This window comes from Neoarius graeffei, chromosome 4, assembly GCF_027579695.1.
Source record: "Neoarius graeffei isolate fNeoGra1 chromosome 4, fNeoGra1.pri, whole genome shotgun sequence".
In the NCBI taxonomy this organism is placed as follows: Eukaryota; Metazoa; Chordata; class Actinopteri; order Siluriformes; family Ariidae; genus Neoarius; species Neoarius graeffei.
This window is the reverse complement of record NC_083572.1, coordinates 31,509,340-31,524,192: the sequence shown is the minus strand read 5'-3', so window position 1 is coordinate 31,524,192 and position 14,853 is coordinate 31,509,340. Positions and strand designations below refer to the sequence as shown.

At 43.1% G+C, this 14,853-nt stretch overlaps 1 protein-coding gene across 5 annotated transcripts in view; it reads right to left on the bottom strand.

Moving 5' to 3' along the window:
- The window catches only part of abcc4 (ATP-binding cassette, sub-family C (CFTR/MRP), member 4), a 289,814-nt gene that overhangs the window by 54,673 nt on the left and 220,288 nt on the right, over window positions 1–14,853 (bottom strand). For all 5 annotated transcript variants that reach the window (XM_060919115.1, XM_060919116.1, XM_060919117.1 and 2 more), the window contains 2 exons: window positions 14,552–14,638; window positions 4,955–5,051 (listed from right to left, as the gene is read on the bottom strand). In XM_060919115.1, the coding sequence (XP_060775098.1) occupies window positions 4,955–5,051; window positions 14,552–14,638 (184 nt within the window). The remainder of the gene's footprint in view (window positions 1–4,954; window positions 5,052–14,551; window positions 14,639–14,853) is intronic.

Sequence of the window (14,853 nt, the reverse complement as noted above, 5' to 3'; positions counted from 1 at the left end):
TATTTTGCTATTCTGTGAAACTTGTGTATAAGGTATTAAGAGCCTTTCACACAGAAATCAACAATTGGACAGGCCAGCAAAGTGACACAGGTAGAGCAGTAGGTGGTGCAGGAAGTGCATCTGACCCTGAGAAACCCTCGGTCATGACATGAGTATAGAAAATCACAGATAACAAATTAGCATATAAAATATTGTTGATCTGTCACAGACTGTAATTAAATCACCATCAAAAATGTAACATAGCTATCATGTGAGTGCTCTCTTGTTTCTATTTAACATTTTATGCAAAACTATGAAATGATAAGCTATCATTAGCTAGCTACATTGTTGCAGGTGGAGATTTATAAATCTGTCAGTCATTCACTCACATTTCTAAAGGACTATTAGATTAGATTGAACTTTATTGATCCCTTTGGGAGGGTTCCCTCAGGGAAATTAAAATTCCAGCAGCATCATTACAGGATAAACAGAGAATAGAAAATAGAGAAAACTTCTAGATAAATTAAATTTTTACATATACAAATATTAATAAATAAATAAATAAATAAATAAATGCCAGCAAGAGAGGTATTGCACATTATACTGCACACTGTCCAGTATTGCTTTTTGTCAGGCTAGGCTACTGCTCCTTCCCGTCCTCTGTCCTCCTGTTACCCCTCCTCCTCCCCAGAGAGGAGTTGTACAGTCTGATGGCGTGAGGGACAAAGGAGTTATTAAGTCTGTTAGTCCTGCACTTGGGAAGGAGCATTCTGTCACTGAACAGGCTCCTCTGGTTGCTGATGACGGTGTGCAGAGGGTGACTGGCATTGTCCATGATGTTCAGTAGTTTAGGAGTACATCACCAACACAGATTTATTTATACTTTACTGAAATAATGGAAAGGCGGTCAATTATATTTGTGGTCAATTTCATGGTCAGTTATATTCGGTAAAAATAAATATTTTGTTTACATGCATCCTCTAGACCAGTGGTTCTCAAACTGGGGTGCACGGGCACTCAGCGAGTGGGGTGTGTGGTCACAGACCGCTCAGTAGCAAATGCAAGGGGCTGGTTTACAGTTGCACCAACAAATAACGAACGTCTTCAGTCCAGCCAATGAAAACAGAGTTATTACTTGAAATCTCAGCAAGGAACTTTTATAGACACACCTCAAGTACATAAGAGATCACAGACATTGGAAACACACCACTGTGCAATTGAGTTGAGCTCGTACCACTGCAGCTTTCACATCCATCGAGAGGCACTTGCAGCAAAAAAAAAAAATAAAAAATTTAAAATGCTGACGCTCTTCTAGTCTGTGCTTCAACAGGCAGTTCAGGTGATAAATTACATTAAGTCACGTCCATTGAACTCATGGTTATTCAGGGTCCTCTGCTTTAACATCACAGACTGGGACATGTTTAAGCAGGCAGCCACTTACAACCACCAGATCAACATCCAGGAATATTCAGACACTGTTACAGCCTACATTAGTAAATGCACTGATGATGTCATGGACACTAAGACCATCACAGTACGGGCCAACCAGAAACCATGGCTGACGGGGGAAGTCTATCGGTTACTGAAAGCCCGGAACACTGCTTTCAGAGCAAGTGATGAGGCTGGTCTGAGATCAGCAAGAGCCAACTTGTCCCGTGGCATCAGACTAGCAAAGAAGCAGTACAGTAGCAGGATAGCTCATCATTTCACTGACAGCAGAGACACAAGGAGCCTGTGGCAGGGGATACAGACCATCACGGACTATAAACCTCAACCACAAACCTGTGACAAGAACATCACTCTGCTGAACAGTCTAAACAACTTCTTTGGACGGTTTGAAGCCAACAACAGCATGCCTGCACAGAAGACACCACCCCTTCCGGATGCCCAGGTGCTGTCCCTGTCTCCAGCCAGTGTGAGAAGATCCCTCCCCAGGATCAACATCCACAAAGCTGTAGGACCTGACAACATTCCAGGTCGTGTGCTAAAGGACTGTGCAGAGGAGCTCACAGAAGTGCTCACAGACATCTTCAACACCTCCCTGAGCCAAGCTGTTGTCCCCACCTGCTTCAAGAGCACCACCATCATCCCTGTTCCAAAGAAGGCCTCTCCATCCTGCTTCAATGACTACCGCCCTGTGGCACTGACCCCCATCATTATGAAGTACTTCGAGCGGTTAGTCATGCAGCACATCAAATCCATCCTCCCTCCCTCCATGGACCCATACAAATTTGCATATCGGGCCAATCGGTCCACTGATGATGCAATCTCCACCGCTCTCCACTCAGCTCTCACTCACCTGGACACTAAGGACTCTTACATGCGGATGCTGTTCTTAGACTTTAGTTCAGCATTTAACACAATCATCCCCCAGCAGCTGATTCAGAAACTGGACTGTCTAGGACTAAACACCTCCCTCTGCAACTGGTTGCTGGACTTCCTAACTGGAAGGCCACAGGCAGTCCGGGTCGGCAGCAACACATCCAGCACCATCATACTGAACACAGGGGCCCCTCAAGGATGTGTGCTCAGCCCCCTTCTCTTCACCCTGCTGACCCACGACTGCACACCAACACACAACAGCAACCTCATCAAGTTTGCGGATGACACGACTGTGGTGGGACTCATTAACAACAATGATGAGTCATACTACAGGGACGAGGTGAGCCAACTGGCCGCGTGGTGCAGAGACAACAATCTCTCTCTTAAATGTGGAGAAGACGAAGGAGATAGTTGTCGACTTCTGGAGAGCCTCCACCCAGCATCCTCCACTGACCATCAATGGTGCCGCTGTGGAGAGAGTGAGCAGCACCAAGTTCCTGGGTGTGTACCTCACCGAGGATCTCTCCTGGAGCAGCAACACCGCATCGCTGGCCAGGAAAGCTCAGCAGCGCCTGTACTTCCTCTGCAGACTGAAAAGAGCTAGAGCACCAGCCACTATCATGCAGACCTTCTACTGCGGAACCATCGAGAGCATCCTGACCAGCTGCATCACTGTATGGTACGGCGGCTGTACTGCATCCTGCCGGAAGACCCTGTAGCGCATAATGAGAGCAGCTGAGAAGATCGGTGTCCCCCTACCCTCCCTTCAGGATATTTATAACACACACCTGGCCCGCAGAGCACTCAGCATTGCAGGCGACTCCACCCATCCCAACCACCACTTCTTCGGCCTCCTGCCTTCTGGGAGGAGAATGAGAAGCCTCCAGGCGAGAACCAGCAGACTGAGAGACAGCTTCATCCACCAAGCCGTCAGGATGCTGAACTCCCTCCCAGACCAGTACCCCCTTTCCCTTAATACACAAACCAAATGTCACCTCTTGCACACAGAGGTTCGCTGGCTTTCCAGAGGGAGTGTGCTATAGTGCTTGTATAAGCTGCGAGAAGAGATGAAATTGTTTTTGACCAAAAGCAATTCGGAACTGGCCAAGCACCTCCATGATTCCCTCTGGCTAGCTTCCTTGTCATATTTGGTTGACATATTTGACAGACTGAATAGTTTGAATCTGTCTTTGCAAGGCTGAGATTCCAAATGTGTTGGTCCTTGCAGACAGAGTGGATGCTTTCATCCAAAAACTTGTCCTCTGGCATGACCGCATAATTGTCGGAAATTGTGACATATTCCCCATCCTCGCAGACTTCATCACTGAGGCATGCGGCAGTGATTTCTCCTCTATTTTTCTATCAGCTGCAGATCACCTGTCTGGGCTTAAGCAGCAGTTAGTTTCTTATTTCAAGGAGGACTACCAGTCATTTTCATGGATTCAGGACCCATTTGTTTGCACCGCAACCGATTTGTCACTGCAAATGCAAGAGCAGCTTATTGAGCTGAAGAGTGACAGCAGGCTGAAGCACCTTTTTAGCACCTGTTCTCTTACATCCTTCTGGGTAACACTGATGCAGGAGTACCCTCAGCTCTGTGATGTTGCCTTAAAAATTCTCCTACCTTCGCGTCAACATACTTGTGTGAGGCAGGCTTTTCAAAACTGACCGCGCTCAAAACTAAGTACCACAATCGCACACAGATTAAGGATGACCTGAGGCTGTGTTTAACTAAAATTGAGCCGAGAATTTGAGAACTCTGCCAAACAAAGCAAGCTCATGTGTCACACTGAGACATTCGTTAACACTACCTCTGGTACTCCAGTAGAGTTTGTTTGTTTATTCATTCATGTGTTTGTTAGCAACTTTGCAGGAAAAAAAAATGTACAAACGGATTTTCATGAAAATTTTACTAGATGTGTGTCTTGGCCCAATGAAGAACTTAAATTTTGGAGGTGATCTGGAACCACATCTGGATCCAGAAATTTTTTAAAGAATATAGGGCAAAATTTAACATTTTCAGTCTTGGACTGTGTTGTCTAACATTGTATTATTACAATAATACATAACAAAAAACAGCCCAATAATAATAAGTAATAGTTTCTCTATCTTTTTTTCAGGGGGGCTCAAAGTACACTTGCTACAGTCAGGGGGGGCCCCAGATCGCAAATGTTTGAGAACCCCTGCTCAAGACAAATGCAAGCTGTGGGCAGCATTGTTGTCACTATGGTTACTATGCAAGAGTAATTTTTTTGTGTGCCATATGAAAAGCGATGCTGCATGGAAATTCTGACCTTTCATATGGAACTTGAGGTGGAGTAGAGATTTCTTGTCTCCAGTGTGGAAAGCCCTTTCACTCGGGCAAATTTTCTCTTTTAAGACAAATGCGTGATCATTTGGGCACAACGCTCTTCTATCTAGACACCCACCAAATTAGCTATATAGGGTACAAACAAACACAAAGCTAATTTGACACATGTAGACACATAACTATACCGGTCACAATACTGTTTTACAGCAGCACTATCCATATGGTTTGCAGACACTCCTTGTCTAGGATCCTTATTAATACAATGATCAAATAAAGCTTGGAGTAAGTATTCAACATGCCCTGGCATAATAGGCATATAGAACAGCAGGGCACTGAACACACCTCTTTCAAAACCAGGATATGATCAGCTGCTTTCAGGTACTGCAACTGGTGAGTCACTAGGATCCTTGGTTTCTTCTTTAGAATGCCACAGATACAGCTGCAGAGTGAAAACAAAAAGCACCATTTCAGAAAAGAATTTAAATAGGGTAAAAGCCTTGATTTTTTTTTTAAATATTTGCTTTACTATTTACTTTTTAATTTCCACAATGTGGTTACACACTTTGCCATCAAATATAACATACCAGTTCACTGTCGACCCTTGTTAGTTGGCTTGTATGATAGAATGATTCTCATTCTTACATGATACATTATCATTCCTTTATTTACATTGCCACAATCCAGTAAGATTTACTCTATTACCAGACAAGCTAACATTTACACATTTTGTGTAAGAGCTCCACAAATCAACTTCAGAATATGCCAATACAAGCTGCCATTCAAAAAAAATATGCCAAAAGAGCAGTCTTTTTCTCCATAATAAGATGGGAGATTAATCTGGTAAGATTTGCACAGGTGTTTTGAATTCTCCTTTATTACATAGACACCTGTGTTTTAGTGGGAAATACGGCCCTTATATTTTTCATATGAACTACATCTGGGACATTGAGTAACATTTTTCAATATCCTCACTCATGAGGATATCGATGAATTGTTTTGATAAATTTGTGTACATTTTGTTTGTGAATATGTCTATATAATAAAAAAGAAAATCACATGTTGGCTTGAAGATATGAAATTTATCTTGTGTTGAAAAACTCGTATTTTTCATACAAAATACATCACAGACCTGAGTGAACCATTTCCCAATATTTCACGCCGATGATGTCATTCCCAAATGTTTTCCCGCTAACTTGATGTGTTATCAAAATGGCGAACGGGCTCAAAATAAAAATGCTTTTGATTAACTTGCATATTTATCATAATGCATATTTATCATAACTTGCATATCATAATATTTTGAGTTCATTAATGCGATATAAAAATTCAGTAAATAGAAAACATCGGACTACACCGATCAGCCACAATTATGACCACTGACAGGTAACGTGAATAACACTGATTATCTTATTACAGTGACACCGGTCAAGGGTGGGATATATTAGGCAGCAAGAGAACAGTCAGTTCTTGAAGCTGATGCCTTGAAAGCACGAAAAATGGGCAAGCATAAGGATCTGAGCAACTTTGATGAGGGCCAAACTGTGATGGCTAGATGATTGGGTCTGAGAATCTCCAAAATGGCACATCTTGTGAGGTGTTCCCTGATATACAGTGGTTAGTACCTACCAAAAGTGTTCCAAGGAAGGACAACCAGTGAACCAGTGACAGGTCATGGGTGTCAAAAGCTCATTGATTTGCATGGACCCATATGGTTCAATCCCACAGAAGAGCTACTATAGCACAAATTGCTGAAAAAGTTAAAGCTGATACCTTTCTGTTTTAGCAAGCATTAACTTTTTCAGCAGTTTGTGCTACAGTGACTCTCCTGTGGGACTGGACCATATAGGCTAGCCTTCATGGCTTCTGAGGCACATATCCAGCTGCCTATGGGGCAAGGGGGTCCCATTCAGGTAGTTTGGGGCAGCTGCTCTGGCATGTCATCTCTCTCTCACCACATTGACTCTTTGGCATCAGCCTTCTTCAAATTTCTTGACAGCTGCTTTGCTGATGGTGCACCACCAGGGGCAGAGCTAAGGGGCGGGGCCATTGCCCTGGGCCTTGGGCCCTCCCCCTAGCTGTACAGGGCCCCACCCTTTGACATTCAGGCCCTCCCAATAAATGTGCCTTATGCGATTTCATTGGAAATTCCTTGAAACCTACAAGTTTTCACATGATTACAGACAAGTTGACCTATACATCTCATTTTTGCTACACATCATAGTTAAAAAAATAAAATAAAATAAACCCTGTAAAATCCCTAAACAATCTTAAAATATAATAAACTAATGTCTTCAAGCTAAACTAAGCTGTTCCTTTTGTATTTAATTGTTTTTCATTTGAGGAATTTGCAAAAAAAACCCTGCAATGCATGATGGGTAGGATCTAAAGGCTATTTAATGTCCTCATCCGTCTGACGACATACAACAAGACTAGGAAGGTGCATGCTTGGTTGCGGTTGTTGGTTGTCTACTAGAAATGAATTTAGCATGTTTAAAAGTAAAAGCGGGGCACAAAAGAGGAAGGAAAAGAAAAATAAAGAGGAGGCAAACTCTAAACTTCCAAAGTTGGATTCATTTTTTTTACTTTGCCTTCTCCTGTCCCTGAATTTGCTAGTAGTGAACATGCATTGCCCTGTGTTAGCACTAGCAGCAGTAGCATGGTGGTGCTTAGCAGTAGCTCCGGCCAAAGTCATATAGAGGAGGGTGGGGAATGTGGAGAGAGGTTAGCTGAGATGAGCAACCAGAATCAGGAGGGTAGGGAACGTGGAGAGTTAGCTGAAGTGAGCAGCATGATTCCCAGCATGGAATCATCAAACCCAGCTAATTTTCCAACAGACCGTGGTAATTTCCCTGAAAACACTGCAGATGCTAATGTGAAAAGGTATATCCTTCCAACTGGCCCATGTAAGCCAAATGGTCCCTTTCCCATCACTGGCAATTGCAGTTTTTCAACCCATTACTACACATCTGTTACTAAAGCTGGTATTAAACTTCCACGAAGCTGGTTACGCTACTTGCCCAAGCTTGACTGTACATAATTGCGAGCCTTGCTGGCTTTTTGCCAATCGTCAAGCCCCATCCTACAATAATGCCTGGGTAAACGGAGTTAGAGATTGGAAACATCTCTCCTCCAAAATTGCAGTGCATGAATCTACCCAGATCCATCTCGGTGCATGTGTAGTCTACAAGCAGTGGAAACTCCATGGTACAATAGATGCTGATATGGAGAGGGATGTTCGTAATGCGGCTAACTTTTGGAGGCAAGTGTTAGAGCACATTGTGAATGTCACACTGACCTTAGCGTTATGTAACATGGCATTTAGGGGACACCGAGAGTTCACTGGGCAGGGGAACGCAGGAAACTTTTTGTCCATCATTGTACTGTTGGCCCGCTATGACCCTGTCCTGAAAGAAATGATCAGCTGGCCCGAGGGAGCAGTTAAATATCTGAGCCATGCTATTCAGGATGAGATAATTTATATATTATCACAGAGAGTCAAGAGCAACATAGTCCATGAAATAAATGCATCTCCATTTTATTCCATCATTATGGACACCACTCAAGATGTAGCAAAGCGTGATCATCTGAGCCAGATCTTCAGGTATGTTTTAATTGATCGAGACAATATGGGTGTTGCTACAGATATCAGGATAGTTGAGGCTTTTCTTGGATTCGAGATAACTGTGAACGCATCCGCTTCTGAACTGGAGGGCCGAATTATTAGCTGCATTGAAGGGAATGGCTTAGATCTCTCCAGATGCTGTGGACAGGGTTATGATGGCGCAGCGAACGTGAGCGGAATTTATTCTGGTGTTCAAGCGAGAATAGCGGAGCGGGAGCCCCTTGCTTTGTACATCCACTGTATGGCTCATTGTCTGAATTTGGTACTGAATGATTCTATCAAAACTATCCCAGAGATTAGACAGTTTTATGATGTGGTTGAACAACTGTACAACTTTTTTGCCAACAGTGTTAAGAGATGGGCATTACTTGGCGACTTATTGAGCCCAGAGAGCAGGGACATAACCTTGAAACGCCTCTGCCCAACCCGCTGGTCCTCCCGCTACGATGCGCTTGTTGTGTTAAAAGTACAGATATGGAGACGTCATTAAAGCTCTCGACAAGCTCTCACTTACAAGCGAGAAAACGAATGAACAAGATGAGGCAGATGCACATAAAAAGGCCATTACTAAATTTCAGTTCATATTTTTAATCAGCCTTCAGACAAAGATTTTGGAGTGCACTAATGCCATCTCAAAGTTACTGCAGGAGAAGGCCATTGATGATCTCAAAGCGTCTGCATTATTGCAGAATGCTGTACGAACTCTACAGGAGTACAGGGAGCAGTTTGATGAGGCAAAGGCTTCCACTCTGGCATTGGCTGTGACATGGGGCAGTCAAATGCAATTTGTAGCCACCAGGTTGAAAAAAGTGAAGCGCCACTTTCATCACCTTGGTGGAGACAGTTGGCTTTCCGATGCAGAACATTATTTTCAGGTGAATGTGTTCTATGCATGCCTTGATGTAATCATTCAGCAGCTTTCACAAAGGTTTGTCAGTTTAAATCGGACTGCTCATTTGTTTGAGGCTATTCATCCAATAGCCTCAAACAACGTTCCAGCATGCCAAGGACGAGGAGCTATATGAAGTGGCCCATCGACTGTGTGACCACTATAGTCGGGATATTGACTCCAGCTTTCCTGGTCAACTAGTGTCATTTAGGGCTTGTTTCAAGGAGCAGATAGTGAGACACATCTGTGCTTAGCCTGGCCAGGTTGCTGGTAGTAGATCATCCAGCAGTAACTTCTATATTTAGTGAGGTGTGCACGACCTTCTTGCTTTTTCTCACTCTTCCCGTCTCAGTTGCGACAGCAGAGTGCTCTTTCTCAAAATTAAAACTGATAAATTCTCAGGAGCGCAATGGGTCAAAAGAGACTCTGTGGATTGGCCATTTTATCAATTGAGAATGAGCGACCAAGAGCGCTTAACATTCCTCAAATAGTTGATGACTTTGCGGAGCGCAAGGCGCGTCGAATGCCTTTTTAATGACGAATGCAGGTTTCCGTGCCGGCTTTGTAGTTGAAGACGTGCTTACACAATGAGGGTGTATCATTCATGATTGCTGGATTTTTTTTTTTTGTTGTTTAGTGTCTATTTGGAACATAATAAAAAAAATGAATGGAAAATACAGGCTATGTAGGCCTATAAAAAATAAATAAATAAATAATAATAATAATAATACCCCCCCCCCGCAAAAAAAAAACAACCTTTGAGCAAGTTCTGTTCTAATATAGCCTGATATGCCGCAGGCCTTCTGTTTGTTTGCAATTTCGCCATGGCTAGGTCCAAAGGCTACGTTCTTAAAAACTGCTTTTTGTTAGATATAGCCTGAGTAGGCCTATATGCTGCAAGTCTTCTAATTTGTTTGTTTGCAATTTCACCATGTGGGGGGAGGGGGGCCTGATTGGTGTTTTGCCCCAGGGCCTTGTGTGCAGTTGTTCCACCACTGTGCACCACTCACTGTGGTCAGCTGCTGCTTCCTCCAGCTGTGTTGGATCGAGGTTTGTCCAGGCCAGATAAGCTTTCAGATTGTCCTTGTATCCTTTCCTTGGTCATCCTCTCTTCCATTTTCCTTGAGCTAGTTCACCAAAGAACAGCTGTCCATTTTCTTTCATACAGATTATGTGGCCGGACCAACGGAGCCAAGTCTTCAGGATTTTTGATTCTATACTACTTGTACTGGCTCTTTTCAAGACTTCGAGGTTTGTGACGTGATCTTCCCAGAGAATGTGCATGACTGATCTGAGAGATCGAGTGTGGAACTGTTTCAGGCCCTGAAGGTGTCGTCAGTAGAGGGTTCATGTCTCGCATCCATACAGTAATGACGAGAGGACAACTGCACTGTATACCTTCAGCTTGGTGGCGAGGTGGATTCCCTTCTGCTGCATGACTTTTATCCGAAGTCTACCCATTGCTTGGCTGGCTCTCTCAATTCTTGCAGCGATTTATTTTTCGAGTGAGCCATCATTGGATATGGTGCTGCCTAGGTACTTGAAGCTTTCAACATTGTTGAGTTGTGCACTATCAATTGTGATCTAACATTGAGCAGGTGATTGGTTTGGGCTAGGCTGCAACAGCACTTCTGTTTTCCCAAGGTTGATTGTGAGCCTGAATAGTTTGGATGCTAGATAGAATTTGTCCACAATTAGTTGGAGATGATCCTTGTGATGGGCCATCAGGGCACAATCATCAGCAAAAAGTGATTCAGTAATCAGCCTCTTGCAAGTTTTTGTGCTTGTTGTGAGGCATCTGAGGTCAAAGGGTGAACCATCAAGGCACTTGATGTATATTCCTTTGTATAGGTCTCAAAGCATGTACAGGAGCACCTGGGTGAAGAACAAGTTGAATAGCACAGGGGCCAACATGCATCTTTGTTTCACACCAGTGGTGACCTCGGAAATCTCTGATGGTTCTCCATTTGAAAGTACTTCTCCCGTTGTGTCTTCATGGAAGAGCCGGATAAGGTTTACGAATTTTCTAGGGCAGCCAAGTTTCCCACGGATGATCCATAAAGTTTTAATATTTACTGTATTGAATGCTTTTGTCAGATCAACGAAGACAGTATATAGTGTGTCATATTCTGTTTGATACACTTTTCCTGAACTTGCTTACAACAAAGAAAGATTGTCTATGGTCCTCCGGGTAAGTAGTCCTCAGAGATTTCAGTTATTAATCTGTTCAGGAGAATTCATGGAATTCTTGTAGTGCCTCATTGATTAGTGTCTTGTACAATTCAGCTGGAATTCCATCTTTGCCGGGGGCTCTTTCATTATTCATCTGCTTGATAGCCTTCAACATATCTTGGAGAGTAAGGTGGCTGTCAAACTCCTCATGCAGCTCTCTTTGTGGTAAGTGGTCTAGGGCCTGATAGTCAAGTGTGGATGGCAGATTAAGCAGTTGACTTCAGTGTTTCTTCCATTGGTTGTTGATGTCAGCTTTGTCTTTAACGTGTTCCATGGGAGGAAAGTAGGGGAGTAGAGCCTGATGTGGATAGACCAAAGATTGCATTGAGCACCCCAAAGAGCTCTTTTATATTGCCTGCTCTGGACTTTGTCAGCTTTCCTTTCCCAACTTGCATTTTGTGAATCTCTTTCTGCGCATGAGCCTGCAGAGTTTTGAATTGGTCTTTCTTTGCACTCGAGTTTGGGTCATTCTGCCATTCAAAGAAAGCCTTGTTCTTCTTGTTGAGAAGGTCAGTGATGGCATTGTCATTCTCACTGAACCACTCTTGACGGGATCACTTCTTGAGGCCAAGTACTGTCTTTCCTGCTACAGACATGGCTTCTTTGAACTGGTTCCATTTTTGTGTTGGAACTCCTGAGAGTGGACCCTTGCTAGTCAGCTGCTCATTGATGCTCATCTGGAACTCTTTCAGAACCTACCACTGCTCAAGCATTGCCACATTGAAGGTCTTGCGTTGATTTTACCTGTTTCTGCTGCAGATGTCCAATGTGCAGCTTAAGTATTGTGCAGATGAATTGATGGTCCATCTAGCACTCTGCCCCAGGCATTGCTCTTGTGATTACATCTTTGATATCTTGCTGATGAACTATGACAAAATCAATCAAGTGCCATTGCTTAGACTTGGGTGCATCCAAATGGTCTTGCACTTGTTTGCCAGTCAGGATACAGTTTTCATAATGATGAGGTTGAATTCTGCATAGTTGCTTACTGTAGTAGTATGGTATGAGCTCACTGCTGTTTATCTTGCCAATTCCATGCTTTCCAAGCACTCTCTTCCAGCTTTTGTGAACACAACCAACTCTGGCATTGAAATCTCTGAGCAAAATCAGCTTGTCACTTTCTGGGATGCTTTGAAGAAGGTTACTGAGGATGGTGTAGAATTGCTCAATGGTCTCCTCTGTACTGGTGAGGTTTGGGGCATATGATGGTTGCATGACGTTTTTGGCTGAGGGGCAGGCAGAGCTTCATGAGTCTTTCATTGATGCATACAGGCAATGACAGGAGTTATTTCACCAGGCTGGACTTGATAGCAAATCCGACACCATCCAACACTATCTTCCTGTTGCTCTTTCCCTTTCCAGAAGAACGTGTAGCCACTGGTGACTTCTGTCAGGGAGCACTCTTCTGCAAGTCTTGTTTTGCTCAATACTGCTATGTCGATGTGATAGCACTGAAGTTCTTTGGCTACAAGTGCTGTACATCTTTCAGGCCTTGGAGCATTGTCTCTGTCCATGAGGGTGCATACGTTCCAAGTGTGAGTTTCCTGTGTTCCGTTCTTGATATCGACCACTTGGGGGATGACCTACCAACTGTGGTGTGCTGGCCAGCAGGATATTATCCAGAAATTGAGAGAAGTGTGTCAGCGGGGGCACCTATTAGGGAGGGTCCGGGGCTGATAGGGGAGTCTGGGGGCATGCTCCTCCAGGAAAATTTGAAATATTGAAGCAAATTTGGGGCCCTCTGGTGCAATCTTGGCATGAAAAAGCAGTTGGAAAAAGCTCTTAAAATAAGCTGTTTTAGGTAGCGAATTTCTGAAAAAGGACTCCCATCAACACATCATTTCAAGAAAATTCTGTATTTTATAGCACATGTAGCCTTTGTGCCTAATTTTGCAATGTTCTGTCCTGATTAGCATGGTGTGGTTAATTGGTAATGGCTGTCTCAATCACAGAAGCTAACCTTTACATGTACATCGTCATCGCATCCTCAGCAACAACATGGCAGGCAGCCAGGGCCAGCAGCTGAACCTGGCTGTAGTATGAAACAAGGACTATGGTTGGTTGCCATGCCACATGCTGGCCAATGGGAGCATGCTACCGGTTCTAAGCAGCAAATCACATCCCGCTTCAGAAATAAGGAAGCGCAAACATTGTACCAGAGAAACAAACATGTGGGATGCAGATTTATTGTGTTGTTTGGGGTCCCCACTCCTCCACTGGCATTTATTTTGATCTGCCAGTGCAAGTAACATTGCTCATTTTGGTTTCATCATAATTTTCTCTAATAGAGGCTTTGCACCATCGCCTGACCTCATAGCAATGGTAACTACACTGCCATGACAGGGGGCACGCTTTTCATCCTTAATTCAGCTGAGTTAATTGATATTGATCGGTATGGTAAGGTTTTTCTGTGTTTTTGGATGTGCAAATTGTTTTGAACAAAACAAAGACATCAGATTTTTTTAATTTACCAAAAGTAATTGGGGGGTAAAAACTAGAGATTTCTAAACATAGAAGGGAAAAAAATAATTCAGTGGTACTCTGTGTCGAATGGAGAGGTCAAAAACCTGATGGTGCTCACTTCATTTCCACAAAGGTAAGAATTAAATGTATGTTGATTTCACTAAAACTTTGCATGAAGTTATTTTATTTACTGACATAAAATATATGCCATATGAGAGGAAGAAAATTCAAAAATCAAAAATTTTACATATTTAACACCCTACTCTGCATGTTTAAGTTGTTTCTCAAGTTAAGATACTGTTTAAACACCATAGAACTTGGAGAAAATGATAGAGATGTGCCCAATTGGTTTTTATTTATTTACTGATGTCTGGCACGAAGGCCTGGGATGCAGTTGGCATTCCAATTCATCCCTAAGGTGTTCAGTGGGCATGAGATGAGGGTTCTGTACAGGGTCCTCACGTTTTTTTCAATTAAACCATGGGTGAACCATGTCTTCACGGGCCTTGTTTTGTGCGCACGGGCTACATCATTCTGAAACAGGTTTGGGAAAGACCCCTTAGTTCCAGTGAAGGGAAATTGTAATGCTGCAGCATATAAGGACATTATACAGTTGTGTGTTTTCAACTTTGTGGCAACAGTCTGAAGAAGGGCCACATGAATCTGATGGTCAGGCATCCACAAACATTTGTATAATGGAATGTTGCTGAGATGCATAGAGAGAGAAACTTACCGTTCAAACAGATGTCGCCCCACTTCTGCATCGACTGCACTTAAGGGGTCATCCAACAGATAAATATCAGCATCTTGATACACGGCCCTACAAAGACATGTTTAGTATCTGTATCAGAGCTTTTCAGTGACTTCTGTCTGTACTTGTTGGTACATGTGCATTTCTGTTAACCTTGATCCTGGAGCCTATACACACAAAGTTGAACCATATATTATTTACACCAAATAGTAAATTTTGATGAAAAATCTTCAACTCTTACCAAAAACGACAGAGTACTGTAACAAAAGCAAAGGTACTTCAAC